General features: G+C 50.2%; 2 protein-coding genes across 3 annotated transcripts; both read left to right on the top strand.

Moving 5' to 3' along the window:
• The first annotated feature begins 378 nt into the window (after positions 1-378).
• Positions 379-3227, top strand: LOC123156200 (transcription factor bHLH130). Its single transcript, XM_044574359.1, has 6 exons — positions 379-1341; positions 1511-1836; positions 1912-2058; positions 2195-2260; positions 2405-2473; positions 2725-3227. The coding sequence occupies exons 1-6, from the start codon at positions 852-854 to the stop codon at positions 2788-2790; spliced, it is 1164 nt and encodes a 387-aa protein (XP_044430294.1). The 5' UTR covers positions 379-851; the 3' UTR covers positions 2791-3227.
• Positions 3228-3482: 255 nt separating this feature from the next.
• On the top strand, positions 3483-4617 carry LOC123156202 (uncharacterized). 2 transcript variants are annotated; one of them, XM_044574361.1, is made up of 2 exons: positions 3483-4080; positions 4186-4617. In XM_044574361.1, exons 1-2 carry the CDS (start codon positions 3483-3485, stop codon positions 4566-4568), a joined length of 981 nt encoding a protein of 326 aa, XP_044430296.1. In that variant the 3' UTR covers positions 4569-4617. The 2 variants fall into 2 exon arrangements, with proteins under 2 accessions (XP_044430296.1, XP_044430295.1); XM_044574360.1 differs by having other exon boundaries at positions 4180-4617.
• The last annotated feature ends 18628 nt before the right edge of the window (positions 4618-23245 follow it).

The raw sequence follows: 23245 nt of genomic DNA, 5'->3' as shown, positions 1-23245 counted from the left end.
ACCCGCCACCGTCTTGTTTTGTTTTTGCCCCGTTTCATGATGATTCAGTTCAGTCAATCAAAAGCAAAAGGATAACCCCTGTTGTAATTCAACCAATCAAAAACCCAACTTTTCTGCACACCCAAGCTCAGTTCAGCTCAGTTGAGCCGACATGGCGCAGGCAGCGTCAACCGTGGGGGCATTCCGGTAAACACGCACCTGCAAGGGAAAGCATCGGCGCACCGGCACACGCACCCCCGGCATCTCTCTCTCTCTCCCTCCCTCACTGTGGGGGCACGCTGGTCATTTCCGGCTCCCGTGCGACGGTGCGAGCGAGCATGGCCCCGACCCGAGGGCGCTCACTCCCACACCCACACACACGCATATAAAATTTGCTCCACGCACACACAATCACAGACCCCCCAATCCATGCGTGGATTAAACTAGTTCCGCAAAAGCAGAGAAGCCAAGCCACCACCACCGCCTCCCTCCTTGGTTTTGCTGCTCGATCTCCTCTCTTTTTTCTTCTCTCTCCCTCCCTCCATCGCTCGCCGTAAAGAAGCCATAGGCAGGCGGATAGGAGAGGAGCGAGTAGCATAGTAGTAGCTCGGGAGGGAGATCGAGCGGAAGGTGGAGAAAAGAAAGCAATCGAGTGTTTCTGCTCCCCGGCTGGAAAGTCTCCCATCTTTTCTTTTCCCCTGGGGAAGCTGAATTGGTCGATTGATTCGCGTGCTGTGTGTGCGTGCGCGGTCATGGCGACGAGGCGGAGCTAGTTAGTGGAGGAGTCACGCTTCTTGATTTCTTCGGTTCGGCTCCGAGCGGAGAATTATTGGTGTTTGGGAGGAAGGAGGGGTCGGGGAGCAAGCTAGCTGATGTACGGCTCGCCGGCGTCCAAGGATCTGAACCAGCCGCCGCCGCCGATGAACTCCTCCGGCCTCCTCAGGTACAGATCGGCGCCCAGCACGCTGCTCGGCGAGGTCTGCGAGGAGTTCCTCCAGCCCGGCCCCCGCGCCGCCAGCCCCGACGCCGCCGCCGCCGACAACGTCTTCTCCCGCTTCCTGGCCGACCACCAGATCCGAGACACCAAGCCGCCGCCGCCGCCGCCCGTCGCCCCGGGGGCCCACTTCCCTGATGACTCCGCCATGGCATCGCAGCAGCAGCAGCAGCAGATGATGTTCCACCCCCAGCACCAGCACCACCACCACCAGCAGATGCCCCCCGTCGGCGTCGAGGGGCTCTACCGCACCGTCAGCTCCGCTGGGATGGACTCCGCCGCCGCGGCCACCGCCGGAGGCGCCAGCAGCCTGCTCCGGCAGAGCAGCTCCCCCGCCGGCTTCCTCAATCATTTGAACATAGACAACGGTCGGTACTACTCCTCTCCTCCATCCTTAATTCGGCCTTCTTTTGGTACTACCCGCGGTTCCATAGTTCCTAGTCGCCGCAATTATTACAGCTCGCTCTTGGCCAGTTCTTGTTGGGAGCATTTCCATTTCGGGAACTAAATCCTGCGTCCTCCCGCCGCTCAATTCAGGGTACGAAAGCATGCTGAGGCAAGGCATGGGCGTGGGCTTCAGGAACGGCGCCACCAACGCCGCCGCGGCCGTGGACTCCTCTGGCAGCGGGGGCGGCAGGCTCAAGGGGCAGCTCAGCTTCTCGTCGCGGCAGGGCTCGCTCATGTCCCAGATCTCGGAGATGGGCAGCGAGGATCTCGGCGGCAGCAGCCCCGAGGGCGCCGGGGGCAGCCGCGGCTACATTCCCGGCTACCCGATGAGCTCCGGGTGGGAGGAGTCGTCGCTCATGTCGGAGAACATGTCCGGGATGAAGCGCCCACGGGACTCGTCAGAGCCTGCTGCCCAGGTGCGTCGAATTACACTAGCATTTCATTCCTTGTCGTGAGCACCGAATTGACGGGGTTTGGCTTGGCCGGTGCAGAACGGCCTGGCGCACCAGTTCAGCCTTCCCAAGACCTCGTCGGAGATGGCCGCCATCGAGAAGTTCCTCCAGTTCCAGGACGCCGTGCCCTGCAAGATCCGGGCCAAGCGCGGATGCGCCACGCACCCCCGCAGCATCGCCGAGCGGGTAAGTAAATCCACGCTGTTCTTGCGCACGATTGCTAGTTGTTTTAGATTGCCAGTATTGTTGCACACGATTGCTGCTACTAGTCTTTCTAGATCAAGCTGATCAAGCGGTTAATGTGCTGCTGATCTTTGCCCAGGTGAGGAGGACAAGAATCAGCGAGCGAATCAGGAAGCTGCAAGAACTCGTCCCAAACATGGACAAGGTACACACTCTCGGCAGGCACCCCCACCACTCTGTAGCCTGTACCAATAGGAGATAGAACAGTGTATGGTTACCAAATGTGCTATGCAAGGACCACACCCAAAACTAACTTGTCCCAAACCTGCAACTCCATATTTCTCTGCAGCAAACCAACACGGCTGACATGTTGGATCTGGCTGTCGACTACATCAAGGAGCTCCAGGAGCAGGTCAAGGTATGCAAATTATCCTCCCAATTACCATAAACTTTTTTTCAGAGAGTGGTAAAATAAACCGACGTCTAGTTTAATTTGTGGGTGGGTCAACCTTTCCTGGCCAGTGAGGTCTAAATCAAGAAGCCGCTTTTGCCCTGTGGCTGAGGGCGAAGGGCAAACCTTCTAATGATCTTATCTGAATTACTACTAGTACATATGATCCAGAAACCGAGCTTTGACAGTTACTCGTCACAATCTCTTTTGCATTGAAGGTGATCAACGAGAGCCGCGCCAACTGCACCTGCTCGGCGAGCAAGCATCAGCAGTACTCTGGTTGAGAGAAGAGAGAGGGAGATCGGTGTCATCTCTAGAAGAAGCTCCACTGTACAAGACCTGGAGAATTTAGAAACAAGATTATTTGGGGGAGGTGTAATGCATGGTAGTAGCTTTTCGTTTTCTTTGCGGTTTGGGTATAAGCAAGCAGAGGAAGGGTGCGCAATGCAGCAGTGGCATCATCAAGGATTCAAGGAAGCAAAGGGTGGAGAAGGGAGCAAAGGGGAAGATGGAGGCCGGAGAAAGAATTGTACAGTATAGTTTTTGCTGTAACTTCGCTATATATACCCCCCAACCACGCCCATATCCGGTGCATTCCCATAGAAAGTTACTGCCATTGTTGTCAGCACTGTTGCAAAGGAGCTCTAGGCTCTCTCGTTTAACACCATCACTCACACGGTCACACTCCATCAACAATAAAATACCGCGCTGGCTTTGCTTCTGTGTCTTGTTTCGGCCAAGCCCATTCCTGGCACCAATTTTGTGCTGATTAATTTTGTGCTGGACGATCAGGTCAGATGTGTTCAAATCGGCTTGCCCAAAAGTCTGGGTTGACAGTGAAAGGCAGTGTGATTACGATTACCGATTTTGTGCATTCCTTTTGCTTTGATGATGGGCGGGGCGAGTCGGCATAAAGGTTGGCCGGTGAGTTCACGGAACAAGGAAGGAGGCCCGTCCAATGAACGGCTGAGAATGCATGGTTACTTTATCGCCAGGGGTCACTGTCTCTCCATCATCATCATCGGCTCCAAAATATAGTCCCATGTCCATCTCAATTCACGGCCAGAAAACTATGGGCGCAAATTTCAACTGGGGAAAACTTTGGGCCCTCCCCCTGCCAGGTAAGATCCTCCACTTCTTATGGCGTCTAGTAACTTATAGTTTACCCTTAAGAATGAAACTAAAGCAGAGGGGTTTGGAAGTGGATACACGATGCCTAGTTTGCTTTAGACTTGATGAGGATGGAGGGCATTGCTTCCTGAAATGCAAATTTGCGAAAAAGATTTGGGGTTTATCCCAAATGGAACCTATCAGGCTGAAGTTGTTGTTGTGCACAAATCCTCTATGTCTATTGGAAGAAGTGTTTCGGCTGAATGAGGAGGAATGTATGAAAGTGTGTATCTTACTTTGGTTAGTTTGGCATCAAAGAAACAAAGCCAATGCTGGAGAGAAAATCAAATGCCCAGATGACATATTATCTTCTATTAATTACCATACTTATGAATACAGGAGCCTGAAGCAGCGGAGGATGATCCCAAAGCAGACAAACATCCAAAAGTGGACTCCTCCACCAGGTGAGTTTTTGAAAGTAAATACTGATGGTGCATTTCACAAAGGAACGCATACTGGAGGATGGGGGTTTACTGTAAGAGATGAGTATGGTTTACTTTTAGCTGCAGGTGCAGGAAACCTGGAACACGTCTCGGATGCCTTTCATGCTGAAGCACTAGCAATACTAAATGCGCTCAATGCAACAGCCAAGATGGGTTTCAACCAAGTCATCTTCGAAATGGATTCCACAGTGCTGAAGCAAGCAATTTCAAGTGAGGACTATGACCTAGCGCCACTCGGAGCCTTGTTCCAAGAGATAAAATTTCAACTGAGGATCGCTTTTGAGAATGTAAAACTTTATGTATGCCCTATGTCTTGTAACAATGCAGCACATGTCTTAGCAGCACATGAAGCTAGCTTAGGAGATGGCATGTATGAAATCTGGTTAGGCCAGTTTCCTGAACTTGTAATGAACTCTGTAGCTGGGGATTTAACCAGCAGGTCTCTGTAGTGGAATAGCAAGTGTTCCCTTCAAAAAAAAAAAAGAAAACTATGGGCGCAATGGGAGCCGCGCAAACTCCGAGCATTTGGGGCTGTGGTTGGTTTTCTGCCCCTTTTGGCCCATGCTTCTTCGATCCTTCTGGTAGTGTTGGTTATCAGGGGCGGAAAAGTTGACGCATGGGGTGCCTATCGTGAAAGCAGCTTGCATCCATCTCGCAAGGCACAAAATCTTTGTTTTATCTGGAAAAAAAAAGAAAGATGGGGATAGAAGCCTGAGGAAAGAGCTGCGCCTCGGTAGAGAAATGCTCTGCCCGCCCGCTCGTGAATGAAACCGACGGTGGGTATTCAATAGTTCCAAGCAACTGCCGAATACAATTGTTCCGACTTTTTTTTAAAACAAATTTTTTTACATGTTCTTTTTACTACAATTTTCTGTTGCTTTTAAGTGTGTTGTCCATTTTTGGGGTTTTGATTATCGTTGTGCGTTTGAGAAAACATAAAGTAGGCGTATAAGACCGGGGAGTATGGATAAAACATGCCTTTACGCGTAGTTACTTTCTGGATCAACACACGCGCGACGCGAGACATGTGCGTGTACTGGCGCGAAAACGGGCTCCAAAGAGTGCGGTCCCCGCCCCGTTTACCCACACCTTCGCGTGAGCGGTGGCGTGGGGGCGGTCCGATGCCAATCGAACGGCAGCGGAGAGCGCCCGTGAGAGGATGTGTGCTTAACCAGGATCGATGCCTGTTCCGTTCCGTGAGAGGGACGCATCTCTGCCCCGCCCCCGCCGCAGTCGCCGGCGTGAACGAAACAACGGAACGGAAGCCTTCCTTGGGAGGAAATGCGTGCGGCGGAGTGCCGTTTGGACGGCGCTGTCGCGGGAAACTTTTGTCCTGTCTTTTGCTGCCCGTCACGCTTCACACCCAGCAACGTTATCGTCGAAAACTTCCGACCTTTCCGTTTCAGAAAGTTAAAAAAGAAGAATATCGCTGTGCGAGAGCTGTACGCACCGGCGAATATGAGCTACAGTTTTTTTCTTTCTTGCACATAAAAGACGAGACGTTGCACTGGTCATCACTACTCCGAGACAACTGTAAAAGTACGACTACGGTGTAATCATTCAAAAAAAAGAATAAAAAAACTACGGTGTAATCTGGCCCGTCTAGAGGATGGATGGAATGGAATAGGGCAGGCGTGCCGCAACGGCGGTGGAGGATAAAAAGGGTGAACGTGATCGAGTGAGCCCTGAGCTGTGATCGATCACCAACATATTTCTCCCGGGCGGCCTTTCCCGCATATTCGTCCGGTCTTTTCCACTCCTGTCCAGTGAGCACTGCACTGGCCTCCGTGTTGCGTCCCACCTCGATGCACCCGGATTCGTTGCTTCCTTGGTTCGATCAGGAGCCATCCCATCATTGGGTTGCCGACTTGTCCAACGTAAACCCGCGCCATTTGCGTAATCCGCCCGTCCCCGTCTAGGTAGTTAGGGCTGGGTTTGAAAAGTCGTACGCTTATGATATGAAAACGAGACTAGTGTGGCTAGTATGTATCCGCTTCAGAGTCAAATGTCAACCCTATAAATATAACCTCCTACTCGGTCAAGTCAACCCCGGTGACATTTGAGTAATATTTGACAATGAAAGTTTCCTGCACCGTATGAATAACTTGCTCTGCTGGCTGCAGCTTGCAAGTCAACCGCATCTCCATTTCACAAACAGAATGAGTGAGAACAGAATGAGCACGAGGAGGATGCAAAGTACGTAGTTCAGGTTCAGCATGCTAATACCACGTACACTTTCACTGCTACCTACTGGCAATACTAATAAAAATACAAAAGGCATAAGATTCATATGTTTTTTTCATGGTTATATCAAGGCATGATTCTGCGCGGGCGAATCAGCATGACCGACCGACAACATGAGTCGTGACGCAGCATGCAGCCGTGGGCGCGCACCAAGCTCGCCACAGTGCGTGCCGGGCTCGGCAAAAGGGCAGAGGGTGGTATCATGTCAGGGCCGGAGACACAATTCTCGGCCACAGGCTATCAAAGGTACTGTACGAGGAGCATGCACCACCAACAGCTCGGCCGGCTCGCCTGCGCCTCTCGTTTCGTCGTTCCAAAGAAGCGCGACAAGGCGGTATCAGTGTCAGCCACCGTGCACTCACGTTGTAGTTGTGCGTGCCGAACCTACTACGTACGTTTCGTTTCGTCCGGAGAAACAGCATACCACACGGAGGATGGATAGATAGACAGATACTGGGCTGTGTTCCTTCTATTATCGAAAGGAAAAGGAAAAAGATACTGCCTATCTGTGTCGTCTCGTCGCCTCGTTCTACAAGCGTACGAGCGCGTGGTGGCTTTCCGTGTCACCGGGGGGACAATGATGCGTGCACAGGCGCACTCGGACGTCCGGCCGGATCACGGAACAGTGCGGTTGTTGCACGCACACGCATTCTGGCTCCTCTCTCTCGCGGGGGAGGGAGGCCGATGATGGCCACGGCGAAAGTGCACCACCCGGCGCCCAAGCCAGCCAGTGTGCCGCGGTGGAGTCGATCGGCAATGAGTCCCTGCACTCCTGCGCCTCCCACTGCGCAGAGAAAGCTCTGTGATGGTGCGGCTTTTGCCATAAACCGCGTAGTGCAGTAGTCCTACGATTCTTCTCTTTTGGTAATGGCTACGTACGTCCTGCGTGCATTGGACCGCTGGAGGAAGGTTGGGCGCTGGGCCTCTCCCTAGCTAGGCTCTACGCCGGTCCGTACGTAGGTGGCCCGGCACCGTCGTGAGATGGTACAGTGATCGCTGTGACAGGCTCCGGATCAGGACCACGCATGGGCATATGCGGATGCAGGCGAGGCTGTGTGTGGACTGTTCCAGAGCCGGAGGCGGGCTGCAGCGATTGGAGGTGGGGAGCCTTTGAATGCTGCTTTGGAATGGTGTCGTTGGTCGGCAGGAGCTGGCTGCGTCCGCGTGAGCTGAACCTGCGAATGCGGCAGCCGAATTCATTATGGCCAACTCCACCGCGCTATCTCAAACGGACGTTCGGTTTTGGGCGGATTTTATCCGTTTGAGACGGCAATGAGGCGGTCCATGTCCGCGTTTGTCCGATAGGTCGTGGGTGCGCCCAACGCGCGGCGCATCCCAAAACCTTTCCAGGGTGGACGTGAATAAAAAAAGTTTAAAATCTAAATGAAATGACTAAAAAAAGTAAATAAACTTAGTTAAAAAAACATAAAACATATATATAGGGGTTACGGCCACAAAACGGCCCAGTTTGTCAGTCCACTTAACGGCCCAGTTCGTAATTAACATAAAACAAAAAAGAAAAACGCCTCCCGCGCGCTCCTGCTCCTGCCGCGCCCGTCGATGCCGTGGCCGACGCCGCTCACTGGCCGCCGGTGTCATCGTCGTCGCTGACCAGGTCGACGTAGGCCGGCGGTGCGTGGTAGACGGGGGCTGGCTGGACGGCGGGAGGTGCCTGCACCACCTCCTCCCGCGGCGACGCCTCCTGCTCCGGTGACCGCGGCGGCGTGGGGCGCCAGTTCACGCCCACGGCGTCGGCCATCTCTTCTGTCGTGCACGACCAGCCCCACCCCTGGCCAACCAGGGCCGGGTGGACGCGGCCACCGGCGGCTCCTCCACCTCCTCCTCCTCCTTCGCCACCATCTCGAGCTTGGGGATGGCGACCTCGCCGGCGGCAGAGCGGGCCAGCATCTCCTCGAGCCCCTCCCACTGGCGCTCGTCGTGCGTGCGCATGGAGTCCTCCATGACGCGCGCAACGAGACGGGCCTCCTCCTCTGTCATGCGAGGTGGTGGTGGTGGCGATGGAGATGGCGAAGGCGACGGCGTGGGCGTGACGCCGCGCACCCACCTACGCCCGCGCTCTTGGGGAGCAGGCGCTGCGCGCTCCTGTCATGGCCGCCGCGTCCCCGTCGAGGTGCCGGCGAAGAACGACCCGCGCCTGGTATCGTGCTCGTCACGAAACCAGGTGTCCCAGAGCCCGGAGTCGGGGGCGTACCTGGCGTCGTAGAAGAGGTCGTCGGGGAGGCGGCGGCGGCGGCGCTCGATCTCCTCGTCGCGCGCACGGCCGCTCATCGGGACCGGCGGGATGGGGACCCGGTCGGCGGAGAGATGCCAGTTATTGGGGAGATGGACGTCGCTCCAGGGGAGCGGCGTCCTCGTCTCCCAATAACGGCGGCACACCGATGCGCGGATGTAATGCCGGTCGCGCTCGCAGGCGGACGTGGGCGCGGTGGAGAAGGCGGGCGGCGCGGGGGCCCGGCGTGGTGGCGATGGCGACGCGGGCTCCTCTTTCTTCACCGAGCCGCGGCGGCACCCCGACGAGGAACCAGCCTCGCCGTCGTGCTTGCCTTTCCGGCCGTAGTTCCAGAGGCCCATGGCTGAGGGCGGCCGACCGGCGAGTTTCTTGGCTAGGGTTTGGGAGCAGGGGCTGCCGGGTTTCGAGGAGGCCGCGGGGTGGCGTGGGGCAGTGTGGACGACGACCCATCCACGCTTCCCACTTAAAGAAGGACGGCGACCGTTCGACGTGCGGATGACAGGTGGGGCCGCCCGCTCGTGCGCATTGATGTTGGCTGGTGGGAGGTAGGTGGCTGCCTGCCACGCGGCCCCGACGCGGACGAGGCGCGCGTCTTTTTGGTGTCCGCCGCGACCCAAACCCGGCGCAAGTTTGCGCTCGAAATGGGTCGGCCCGGACACAAAACGGACAGGATGGGTCCGGGCCGTCGCGCGCTCGGCCGCCTCGTTTGTCCCTTTTGCCCCAAACGGACAGGGCCGGATAGGATAGGGTCGCGCGGTAGAGTTGGCCTAACGTGAGGCCAACTCCACCGCGCGACCCCAAACAGACGTCCGTTTTGTCCGGATTCTGTCCGTTTGGGTAGGGCAATGGGGTCGTGTCCGGGCAGTTTTCGGGATGCGGTGGCCGTGCGCCCGGCGCGCGTGCATCCCGGCCGCATCTTGTCCGCGTGCACATTTCTTTGCAAGTTTTTAAACTTTTTTTCATCATTCATTTTTGGTACATGACAATACATCATCACATTTTGACTAGTAAAGCAAGGCCAAAGAAAATAAGAACGACAAGAATACATTTGAGAAGATACCCAACTTCTATAACTGCTCCCTTGAGTTGGGTTAGGGCCTTCTTGATGCACTCATTGTTGATTTGTGGAGGAGGCTCGACGTTGCACCCTCCTTTCTTCTTCAAGCCAGAAGTCGATGTTGCTTCCTCACATGTAGTATCGTGCCTAGCCTCTAATCTAGGAACAAGTGCACTTGTCTCATCTATAGCCTCTAGGCTAGCTAAAAGTGCACGAACATGTACTAGATTTCTCTCTATCAATATATCGATGTACTCTTCTTCCCAATACCAAAACTTGCATCCATTCTACACAATAAAACTTAAAGTTAGCATAACTAATCTAATCCGAGAGCACAAACCGAAGCTAAAAAGAGCACGTACCCCATCGTTTAAGCACTTGATGAACACCCATCCGGGATGCTCCGGTGTTGTAGACACGCGGCGCACGACCATCCTTAGGCAGTGGTCGCACTTGATGAGGGGCAACGGTGCGCCGACGAGCTTTTGGGCAAGCACCAAGCCCGGCCGGCCGCCATTCGCGTATCTGCCGGCGGACCATCGACGGTGCAGATCCGAGCGACTAAAGGATGAGCCACTGCCTGCATGTGGCCTTGCGGCCCTGCCAGGGCCTTCCGGTGAGGTGCCCGGCCAGTCCATGGCGTGGCCCGGCCTCCCACAGCCGGGCGAGCGCAAGACCGACCGGATCCGCCCCAAATCCGGCCGGCGGGTACGCAAACCAGGTGGCCGTGGTTGGGTAGCTCGGCGGCGACGAGGGGGAAGGGGCTGGGCGAGCGCGCGTCCGTGTTGCACGGCCGCAATGGCGACGGCGGTCGGAGGCGAGGGGAAGAGTGTGGAAGAGTGGAGAAGACTGGAGTGGGATGCGGCCGGAGGAAGGGAGGGGCGGATAGAAAAGGTCCGTCCTGTGCCACCGACGGGCGGGCCAGGGGAGGACATGCGCAGATGGCCAACACATCTGCGTGGTGTCCGTTTCACCCCAAAAGCGGCGCAAACTTGGGCCCCGGATGGGTCGAAAGCGGACACAAAACTGACAAAAGTCTGTTTGCTTCCACGCGCTGTGTCGTGGAATTGTCACGTCAGATGTCCTTAGTGTGAGGACTTAGTCGCGAGGCCAACGCATCTATGTGGTAGCTTGAGAGGGGTTGAGCGGAATCGAGAGACGCAACACAAGACAGGGATTTAGACAGCTTCGGGCCCCGGGAAACATCATCCGGTAAAAACCCTACATGCTGTTTGAGGCTAGGTCTCATTATCATCACGAGGGAGTCGCCGTAAACCGGCTCTCCTCTTTGTATCTAGCCCTAAGATTGTTTCTTCTTACTTGTAGCTTGTCCCTCTTTGGGGAGCCCTGCCCCTCCTTATATATGTTGAAGGGGCGGGTTACATGTGGAGTCCTATTAGGATTAGGACTAGTCTATCTCTAATACAAACCGGATACAAGTCCAGGTCTTAACTCCTTGTAAGACAAATATTCTTTATGTCTTTCCTCTTAAACCGGCCCACCATAGTATGAACCGGCCTTCATGAACCGCCAGTTGGGAAACCAGGTCTTCTCGCTCCTCGCACCCGCCTGCCGGATTACCAATGAGTCATGAACCGCCAGGTCCAAACGGGTCGCCGATGAACCTCCAAGCGTCAGCGGGGTCTCAAATAAACCGCCAAGTCCGGCCGGGTTAACTTCCGGCCGGTTTACACCGCGGGGTATATCCCCGACATTAGCCCCCAAGTTTAGCTTGGATTTATCCATGGTAAACTTATGCTGCAAAATAAACACCAGAACAAATTTGGCAAATTGTGCTCCGGGTTAAGAATTCTTGTAGACCGGCACCTGATCGTTCCTAAGTCCTTTGTCATTTCCTCCTTCTAGAAAATCCGGGTCAATAACCAGCTTCATACCCAAATTGCTGATGTTGGCTTCTTATAGAAAAAATATTGTGAAGAATAATCCACTTGAGTCGGCTTCCAAAACACCGGTTTAAGAAATATTGGTCTTGAAATACTCATCTGATATTCAACCGGTTTGAAGATGCAGAACTTGCCAGTTTTATCGTTGCCAAAGACTGTCGGGTTGCAGCCACAGGGTCATAATGATTGGTGACGCCGGTTCAACCTAGTTTGCTCAATCAGAGAATTTAAAAATATTTCTTCGATAATAATATAATACCTGTAGCCCCCAAGTCTTTAAGCAGAACAAAGTGGTGGCTTAAGACTTTGCTTCAATATAAATACTGCCACTTTCAAAGAAATCCATGTTGTTCATCCCAGTCACTAGTAAAAACTGAATACTCCATATTATGTAGCCCCCAAGTGCCGGGTTGTCATGCTTGCAGCAACCTGGGACTTGTAATTGACTGGTGCCCATAAAATTTCAACCAATGTAGCCCCCAAGGGCCGGGTCATTATGCAATAATGAGCAGGGACTTTATAAATATGATGATGTAGACTTGAGCAGCGATGTGTAGCCCCCAAGGGCCGGCTCATTATGATATGATGAGCCGGGTCTTCAATAAGGCCAATAAAAATGACTTTGCATTAGCCCCCAAGTGTCATGGTGCATGCTTGCAGCGACATGAGACTTGCATGTAATCTTAATTTGAATAATGTAGCCCCCAAGTGCTGGGTCGTAAGCCTGCAGCGACTCGGGACTATTCCTTCCATCGTAGAATAAATCATATCCTTTGATAAAATAATAGCCATTGCGCTAAAGCGACTTTGAAAACCTCAATAATACCGGTTATTAATAACCATAATAAAATCCAGCCATGTTGGCTATTCAAGATAATATAATGCGGTATGAAAACCTTATTCATTCAATATCATAATGAAAATTCAGCCAAGTTTGGCTATTTGAATAATATAACCCAATCATATATAAGCGCATGATTCCAATGGCGCAATCCAAATATATACTGGCGACATATAGTCCAAAGCCAGGCCGGTTTAATAAACACCGGATAATTTTTCATCATATACTGGCGACTTATCGTCTTAAAGCCATGCCGGTTTAACAAACACCGGATAATTTATCATTATACTGGCGACACATAGTCGAAAGCCAGGCCGGTTTAATAAACGTCAGTGATTTATAATCATGCTTTATTCAACCTGTTTCTGCATACAACAAGTTTAAAGTGTCCTGGCGGTTTACCGCCGGACGGGTCATATTGCCCAACATATAACCTGGGTTTATAACCTAGATTGCACTTAAGAATAATCAAATATGAAATATATCATACCTGTGATATTGAATCACATTGCTGGTTTTACCAACCTTTTGTAGTAAGAGTGATAACCCCAATCTTGAGTAATGATAACTCCTTTCATACTGTGCCGGTTGATGATAAACCGTACCAGGTTGTGATAAACACCGATTTAACCATATATAATACTGACGACTCATAGTCAAGTCAGACTGGGCTGATAGTCTCTAGATTATAACTTGATCTTGTATTGACAACTTGTAATTGAAAGTCAAGCCGGGTTAATGAACACCGGTTTACTCCATAATAAGATGGTAACATAAAATCAAACCGGGCAGATAGTCTCCGGATTAAGATTTGACCGTGTTCCGCCAATTTGTAATTGACAGTCGAACCGGATTAACAATGTCGGTTTAAAAAATGTAACAAAAATCAAATAACGGTTATGAAAAAAAATGGAAGCAAAGGCAATGATAAGACCGTTTGCAAAAAAGAGGCTTTACTGAGCCGATCAGATGGTGTTACCATGGTCGGACACGACCAAGCTCCCAATAAGGTGTAGCTATGGTTCAAGTCAGCCAGGTCCCCAAATGATTCGTGGCATATATGCCAGATCAAGAGGCGTGGCAATGGTTCGGGTTCGACCAAGCCCCCAAGTGATTTTGTGGCCTTAGGCCGACCAAGAGGCGTGACTGGTTCAGACTTGACCATGTCCCCAAGTGATCTGGTGGCTGTCGCCTACCAAAAGGTGTCGCGTTGCTTCGGACACGACCAAGGCCCCAAGTGATATAACATGGTGCTTTGAAAAGCTAACCCAAGAGGTAAACCGGAGGCCGCTTTAAGACAGAACCTCCGTGTAACCACGCATGATGTAAAAAAGAACAGAGACCCCGCTTTATGAAGTAGAAGCCCCCATGTGATCAATAATATGTTAGGCCAATAAGGCATGATACCCATGTTTGAACTGCGCATCATGGCAGCAGGTCTTCTTTGGCACCCTTTAACTTTTTGCAAGAGATAAATCCTTCTTGAACCGGAATTTTGAACCGGATATTGAGAGCTTCAAAGCTTTGTGGGAGACATCTTTCCCTTGAATCGGATTGTAAACCAGATATTTGAGAGCTTCAATGAGACTGACTTCCCTTGAGCCGGATTTTAAATCGGAATCCTTTCTGATGACCCGGATCTTCTTCATTGAGCCGGGATTTTGTAACTGTCATATACTTTCTAAGCCGGAAATTTTCTGACGGCGTTCAAATAACAGTAGCCTCCTGGACCGGGTTATCTTTCCCTCCATCGTCCTGGGGTTCTTAAATTTGCTGACACTAGCAAGATTTGCTGAGTCATGTCATCGTAGCCCCCGAGTCTCAAGGTGACTCGAGGAGTTGGCTTGAAACTCTATATATTTGACCGTGATATAAACCGGCATAACTTGTATATCATTGGTGTTGACAGCACGATGTGAATCCACAGAAGGTTGTGATGACTGCGGCGGGTTATAAATCATCCCGTATGAGCCGTGTCAGCAACTCGGCCAATGGCTCCTTCCAACTGGCTCTTTGAAGTTTAACCAAACTGTAGTGGCAGCGACTTGTGTGCCTCTCCATTGAGCCATCCAATGCATATGGCGGTTGATGATAATTCGCCTCCAATTTGTTGAAAGAAAAACCGGGCTACCCAAGCTGTGACTTGCTCATACTCAATAAACAGCTCATGCAGACAAGTGTGGCCCGGTATGTTGATGTAGACCAGGCCCCGAGAGACGGACGGAAAATACGACCGCAGCATCAGAGGCGACACAGACAGATGTGTCGGTCGCGGCGTTGTAAACCGGTACAGATGCGTAAATCGGCCGTATGTTGATGTAGACCGGACTGCAGGGGACGGCGGCCTGTGCACGCTTTATTGGGTAATTCGCACGGTCCTGACAAATTGATGCGGACTGGATCGCGATATAAACCGGCATGGGTTATCCAATAGCTCAGCGATATAATAATCCCTTTTTCCAATAGACAATTTGTCCTGCATTGGAAAACTTGCAAGCCAGAGTAATTGCTCTTTTTTAAAATGTATATATGTATATATATATATATATATATAATATAAAAATATAATGGATGGATTTCACCTGATATGTTAGCTAAAAAATATCCATCGAGGAGTTGATGATCACCACGGTGAAACTGAAATCAATCACGGATGAGTCGGCCATGCGAGCCGACGGATGAATCGGCCACGGCATGGTAAACCGGTGCGGACGAGCAAGTTGTCCTCCGCGTTGTAAACCGGCGTGGTCATAAAAGACGGCCAGTGCGTTGTGAACCGGCGCGGTCGCGAGAGACGGCCACGGCGTTGTAAGCTGGCGCGATGAAGAGAGACAGCCATGGCGTTGTAAGCCGGTGCAGGAGTCCGTTGAGTAACGACGACCACCTGCGCCAAAAGATGTTGGCGTGTCTCCACCTCCGCGGTATAATATCAATTTTTTATCATAAATAATTTGCCCTGCATAAACAATATTGCAGACCAAGGCAAAGATTAACTCGTTCTTTGACAAAAACGACATGTGATAATAAAAACAAACTTGGATGGATATCACCTGATGCGTCAGGCCAGTAGTTATCCACCGCGGAGTTGATGATCACCGCGGTGAAGCTGAAATTAATCACGGGTGAACCGGCCGTGGCGTCGTAAGCCGGTGCGGTCGGGCGAGTCAATCGCAGAAGCAGTAAGCCACTCGGACGCCGAGTCAACCACGTGGGTGGACGGGTAAGTCAATCGCAGGCGTGACAAGCCGGATCATGTTGATGTATACTGGACCGAAGAAACCACGACTTGCACATATATCCACTGAGCATTATGACACGGTCGGATGCTAGAGCATCATAATGATGGAACGAGTCGTATATCCATGACGCGACCTCCACTCTTGCAATGAATAATCATCCTGATTTGTACCGACGACGGATAATCCGTTCAACGCAACAGAGGCGGCTCAGACAGACCGGTAACTTAATATAGCCCTGGCGGCTCAGCGCGTTGCAGCAGCGTTGGCTTCAAGCAAAACCGCAGGGCGACTTGTGATAAGGTACGACTGAAGTGGCCATATGTTTTGGCCGGATGTACTAGTAGTTTAAACAAATCCGATCCAGTGTTCATCTAGCCCTGGTCTTCAACCCTCCATGTAAACAATAGTCATCAAACCCAACTTGGTACTCAAGCCAAACTGAACCATCAAGTGGATCAGTAGTCTCCAGTCGTCATCTTCATCGCCGAGCGGAAACCACCGGAGCTGGCCGGAAGGCGACTTAGTCCGTGTGCGCGGTAGCGGCTCAACGGGGCTTTCGGCCACGCAGCAGCTCAAAGCAAGGTTAAAGAGTCTCGCAACCACAACGCAGTAGGTCGATACCGCGGGCCGGCGAGATACAGCGGCGGCTTAGGAAAATACCGCAGAAACATCAGCATCGGGAGTGGTGACTTTGAAGGCAACTTGGAAGCGTCCAAAGTGGGGCCACAGAGCAACTGGGTATTGGGCGGCTCGGACGCGACTAGTGCGGCGGCAGAGCTGGTTCGTGGCCAGACCGAGGCCAGCTTGGAGTAGAGGGCCATGGCAGCTCGGACGCAGGAGTGGTGAGACCCGACGACGACTTTCCATGTAGACGAGGCGGCGATTTTTGTACAGGTAGATCCGGCCGTGCGGCTCGCGACTGCGGTGGCCATTCAAGGTGGCTTGTAACTTGTGGTACGGCAGTAGCAGGTGGCCCACTAATCAGGCCACGGCCATACCTGTTCCCGAGTTGTCGTCGTCCCCACGTCCGGGTGGTAGCAGCTCTTGATATAACAATCAATTTTGTCGATCGAATCTCCGACAGCATATATGTACTAGTATTCTAGTTGGCCTTGAGTAGATCTCACATAGAATAGAAAAAGTAGAGTCAAAAGCATCTGACATGGTGTACGGAGATAAAATTAGTACACCAGCCGGAACTTGATCCTGTAGTCCAGCAGCCGGAACTTGAGGAACTCGGCCGATCGGACAGCAGATTCCTTTTGTCGAACTTGTAGGACTCGATGCAGAGACGAAAAATCAATCTCATCGATGGATCGTCTCGCGTCGCCGGCGGCGCACAGAACATCGAACCCTAATTATTTCATCTCAATCTGGTAAACTTGCACTTGATGCAGATCCTTCCAAACCGGCTCATCTTCATCCGGTAAATTGCAAATTTGTTGATCCCTAGAAGAAATCCCTCCAAGAACTCAACACCACCGTGCGCGGGCCCCACGGTGGGCGCCAACTGTCATGGAATTGTTACGTCAGATGTCCTTAGTGTGAGGACTTAGTCGCGAGGCCAACGCATCTATGTGGTAGCTTGAGAGGGTTTGAACGGAATCGAGAGACGCAACACAAGACATGGATTTAGACAGCTTCGGGCCCCGGGAAACATCATCCGGTAAAAACCCTACATGCTGTTTGAGGCTAGGTCTCATTATCATCACGAGGGAGTCGCCGTAAACCGGCTCTCCTCTTTGTATCTAGCCCTAAGATTGTTTCTTCTTACTTGTAGCTTGTCCCTCTTTGGGGAGCCCTGCCCCTCCTTATATATGTTGAAGGGGCGGGTTACATGTGGAGTCCTATTAGGATTAGGACTAGTCTATCTCTAATACAAACCGGATACAAGTCCAGGTCTTAACTCCTTGTAAGACAAATATTCTTTATGTCTTTCCTCTTAAACCGGCCCACCATAGTATGAACCGGCCTTCATGAACCGCCAGTTGGGAAACCAGGTCTTCTCGCTCCTCGCACCCGCCTGCCGGATTACCAATGAGTCGTGAACCGCCAGGTCCAAACGGGTCGCCGGTGAACCGCCAAGCGTCAGCGGGGTCTCAAATAAACCACCAAGTCCGGCCGGGTTAACTTCCGGCCCGTTTACACCGCGGGGTATATCCCCGACACGCTGGGCCACCCGGTTTGACCGTTTTACTCCAAATGGACGGGCCCGGACAGGATGGGGTCGCGCGGTGGAGTTGGCTTGAGGCGCCCCGGTTTTGGTTTGGTTGCCATCCGCGGGATTGATGCAGAGATGACATTTTTCTCACATAGCTGGACGAAGTTGCTGATGGTCCGTTCGCTTTCGACTCATGACTATCACGTCTCCTACCCTTGTACTCGTCAGTCGTTGCGCGTAAGAGCAACTTCAACAGGCCGACTCAAACGGACGGCGCATTTGTCCGACTTTTGTCCGTTTGGGTCGGCCGTCCGCCTGGTGTCCGCCCAGTTTTGCATTTGGGTTGGCAGTGCGCCCAAGGCGCCGACCCATTTCATATCCGCATCCAACTTAAAAAAAACCTAGGCCCGCGGGCGATCAGCCAGCGGCCATGTCGCATGGAAAAACCTATTCGCCGCTCACTGTGGCAAGATGTCGCTGTTTCGCATAGGTAATCGAGGGATCGTTCAAATTTGGGCCGGCCCGTTTAAGTGGTTTCAGCGTTCCGGTTTTGGGAACCTTCTCGAAGTTCCCAGCCGGTTTTTTACGGTTTTGGGAAACTTCTAGAAGGTTCCTAAACCGGATTTTTTTCTATTCTGCTTCTCTTTTCTTTTTTCCCCTGTTTCTTCTTTTCCTTTTCTCTCCTTTATTCCTTTTTCTCTTTGTTTACTTTACATTTTTTCATTTTTTTGTTTTCAGTTTTTTCCTTTTCATTCTCTTTCTCAAATTTTCTTTTTCAAAAAATGTTTGAATTTTAAAATTTTGTTCAGTTTATAGAAAATGTTCCAGTTATCAAATTTTGTTCATAAATTCCAAAGGAAAACAAAATTTCAAAATTTATTTGCTTCGTTCCAGAAAATGTTAGGACATTCAAAAAATGTTCACCTTTTAAAATTTTGTGCACAAACCAAAAAATTCGTTTTCACAAAATTTCTCATTTTAAAAAATTTGTTTATAAATTCCAAAAGTGTTCACATATTTAAATTTTGTTCACAAATTCAAATATGTTTTGGGAAGTAAAAAAATGTTCCTAGTTAAGAATAATGACAGATTGAAAAAGGTTCTCAAATTTTAATAATTCTTTCCATTTTGTGAATTCCAAAAATATATATTGTTTTCAAAAATTGTTCACATATTAAAAAATGTTCAGATTTCAAAATTTGTTCACACTCATACCTACCCCGGTCTTAGATCCGGGGCGGGTCTCATTGTCCGAAGATAGGAGCGTGAACCCCGCCGGACCTTTTCCCCTTGTGGAGCTCCCGACCGAAGACCCAAATGCAATCTTAGACTTGGCTCTGGGCAACCACCCCGAACTATCGATGTCTGCGCTCATTGGGCCTGATCAGGTGTCCCATGCTGAACTCAGCCCTGCAGATCCACAGTTTCCGGTCCAACTTCCGCTCCTAGACGAAACATTGGGATTGATGCGGTCTCTTGCCATCACCGGGTTTATCTCCGAACTATACCCAACTCGGGCTAGGGGATGAGAGCGGGGAATTTTATGCCCCACCCACCACCCACTTAGTAGCCACTATTGAGGATTTAACCGACATGTTGGACTATGCGTCTGAAGACATAGACGGTATGGATGACGGTGCAGATGCTGAACCGAGCCAAGTCCCACCCATCACAGGGCTTTGGACGACCACTTCAAGTTACGACATATACATGGTGGACACTCCTGATAAAAAGGACGACGAGGATAATCAGAACCCTGATGAGGAAAACCCATCGATAAACCACCAAAGCACTGACGTTAGGGCCGCCGCTCACGATCGCGTCGGGCGAAGGATAATAATACCAGCATCAGAGACAATGAGACTCCGGATGACGCCGAAGATCCCGAATACACCGTCGATCCCACATCCGAACATGACTAGAGGGAAGAGGTTGAATATAGTCCCGAACATGTTGATCACGAAGATTCAGAGGGCAACAACTATATGCCAGAATCCGAAGAGGAGGTTAGCCTCGGTGACGAAGATTTTATCATCCTAGAGGAACCCCTCAAACAAGAACGCTTCAAGCGACAGCTCATCGCCACAGCCCGGAGCCTGAAAAATAAATAGCAATAGCTCAAAGCTGAACATGATACGCTCAATGAAAGGTGAACTAAGGTCTTGGCCGCTGAGGAATACGGCCACGAGCGACCTGTCAAAAGTTACCCTAATCGCAAGTTGCTGCCGCAATTCGACGACGAAGCCCTTGAGCCAATACCGTCAAAATACAATTAGGCAGATCAACCAGACTGACCACCACATGGACGGGATAAAGCGGCATATCAAGCCGAACACCAACCCGCACCCCCTCGCCGAAGAGGAAGGGAGACAGCAGCCGCCGGATACACATACAACTTGCAACGTGACCTAGCCAATAAAGCTGGTCAGACTAGATCAATCTACGGATCAAGGGGTCGTGCCCCGACGCGAGATGATGGCTATGAAGCCCGGTGTGATGACCATTACTATACACAGGATCAGAACCGAACTCAGATGTCAGTCGATCTCCGCCGCGATATTGCGCGATATAGAGGGGCCGCACACCCTTTATGCTTCACCGATGAGGTCATGAAGCACCAATTCCCGGAAGGGTTCAAACCTGTAAACATCGAACAGTACGATGGAACGACGGATCCGACCGTCTGGATTGAAGATTTTCTTCTCCACATTCACATGGCTCAAGGAGATGACCTTCATGCCATCAAATATCTTCATCTAAAGCTTAAAGGATTAGCACGACACTGGCTAAACAACCTCCTGATGACCCACAAGTGTATGGGGTCAATTGTAGCTCTTTTCGATAAGTAAGAGTGTCGAACCCAACGAGGAGCAGAAGAAAATGACAAGTGGTTTTCAGCAAGTTAATGTCTGCAAGTGGTAAAATTGTAAGTAGCAGAGTAGTTTGGTAGCAAGATAATTTGTAACGAGCAAGTAAAAATAGTAGTAACAAAAGTGCAGCAAGGTAGCCCAATCCTTTTTGAGGCAAAGGACAGGCCAAACAGTTTCTTATGATAAGCAAAGTGTTCTTGAGGGTACACGGGAATTTCATCTTGTTACTTTCATCATGTTGGCTTAATTTGTGTTCGGTACTTTGATAATTTGATATGTGGTTGGACCGGTGCTTAGGTGCTGTTCTTACTTGAACAAACCTCCTACTTATGATTAACCCTCTCGCAAGCATCCACAACTACGAGAAAAGTATTAATAATAAATTCTAACCATAGCATTAAACTTTTGGATCCAATTGGTCCCTTACGGAATAGAGCATAAACTAGGGTTTAAGCTTCTGTCCCTCTCGCAACCCACCATCTAATAACTACTCCACAATGCATTCCCTTAGGCCCAAATATGGTGAAGTGTCATGTAGTCGACGTTCACATGACACCACTAAGAGAATGGCAACATACACACCATCAAAATATCGAACACATATCAAGTTCACATGATTACTTGCAACATGATTTCTCCCGCGACCTCAAGAACGAAAGTAACTACTCACAAATGATAAACATGCTCAAGATCAGAGGGGTATTAAATAGAATAATTGATCTGAACATATAATCTTCCACCAATAAACCATATAGTAATCAACTACAAGATGTAATCAACACTACTAGTCACCCACGGGCACCAACCTATAGTTTTGATACAAAGGTTGAACGCAAGAGATGAACTAGGGTTTGAGAGGAGTTGATGCTGTGAATATGTTGATGAAGATAACCCTCCCCAAGATGGGAGAGTTGTTGGTGATGATGACGATGATGATTTCCCCCTCCGAGAGGGAAGTTCCCCCGGCGGAATCGCTCCGCCGGAGGGCAAAAGTGCGCCTGCCCAAGTTCTGCCTCGAGGCAGTGGCGCTTCATCCCGAATGTCCGTTCCTTCTTTTGTCTAGGTCAAAATGACTTATATACTAGAAGATGGGCACCAGAGGTGGGCCGAGGAGGGCGGCACCCACCAGGGCGCGCCTGGGCCTCCTGGCGCGCCCAAGTGGGTTGTGCCCACCTGGTGGCCCTCGTCTGGTACTTATTTGCTCCAACATTCCTTAAATATTCCATAAAAATATCCTCGGGGAGTTTTGGCTCATTTGGAGTTATGCAGAATAGGTAGCTTGACGTAGCTTTTTCAGGTCCAGATTTCCAGCTGCCAGAATTCTCCCCCATGGTACATACCTTGCATATTATGGGAGAAAAGGTATTAGAATTACTCCAAAAAGCATTATTATACAATAAAACAACATAAATAACAGTAGGAAAACATGATGCAAAATGGACGTATCAACTCCCCCAAGCTTAGACCTCGCTTGTCCTCAAGCGAAAACCAAAATCGAAAAACATGTCCACATGCTTAGAGAGAGAGAGGTGTCGATAAAAACAAAAATACGAACATAGCAGCATCATGTGACTTATTATAAAAACAACAAACTTTAATATAAAACTTTTATTGTAGAACTTTTATCATAGAGTTCTCATGAACAAGTGACAATTCATCACAACATTGAAGTATAAAGCATAAACTCTATTGGAAATCAACAAACTATGTTCTCAGTCAACTTTGTAACTGCAATTCATCATCTTTTTAGGAAGGGTCGCCTATCGTGGCCTCTAGGCAAGTCCACATACTCAGCCATCATTTAGTCTTCTATGATTGCTAACACTCACCGCGTACACATGAGCAAAACGTTTCAACCGGACACAAAGAAAGATAGGGGCTTATAGTTTCGCCTCCCAACAAACTCACCTCAAGGGTGATGCCAACAATAATAACTCATGTTACCCATATTCAACTGGACATATGTTCCTAGATCTTTCCTCACCACATGATGCTTGCCAAAGGAGAAAAGATAAAAGGAATAGAGAGAAAAACTTTGACTCTTGCATAAAATTAAATAAATGAAAGTAAAAGATAGGCCCTTCGCAGAGGGAAGCAGAGGTTGCCATGCGCTTTTTGTTTGTATGCTCGACCCCTTAGTGCAAGAGAACGTCACGTTTTATTGCCCCTTGTGATGACAACCTTTATTATGCAGTCTATCGCTTTTATTCTTCACCATCACAAGTTCGTACAATGCTCAATTTTCCCTTACACTAAATGATCTCACATTTTTATAAGCAATTTTCATTGCCCTTTTTGCACCGATGAAAACTTGCTTGAAGGATCTTACTCAATCCATAGGTAGGTATGGTGGACTCACAAATAAGATAGGGTTTAAGGGTTTTGGATGCACAAGTAGTATCTCTACTCAATGCGGATTTTTTGGCTAGCAAAGATAGGGGCAAGCACCACATGTTGAAGGATCTATGACAATATGACTTCTTTGTGAATATGAACAAACATAAATCATTAAGTTGTCTTCCTTGTCCAACGTCAACAATTTTGGCATATAATATTTTG

The sequence above is a fragment of the Triticum aestivum genome, chromosome 7B, assembly GCF_018294505.1.
Source record: "Triticum aestivum cultivar Chinese Spring chromosome 7B, IWGSC CS RefSeq v2.1, whole genome shotgun sequence".
In the NCBI taxonomy this organism is placed as follows: Eukaryota; Viridiplantae; Streptophyta; class Magnoliopsida; order Poales; family Poaceae; genus Triticum; species Triticum aestivum.
The sequence above is the reverse complement of the archived record's forward strand: the minus strand, read 5'-3'. Positions and strand labels throughout refer to the sequence as shown.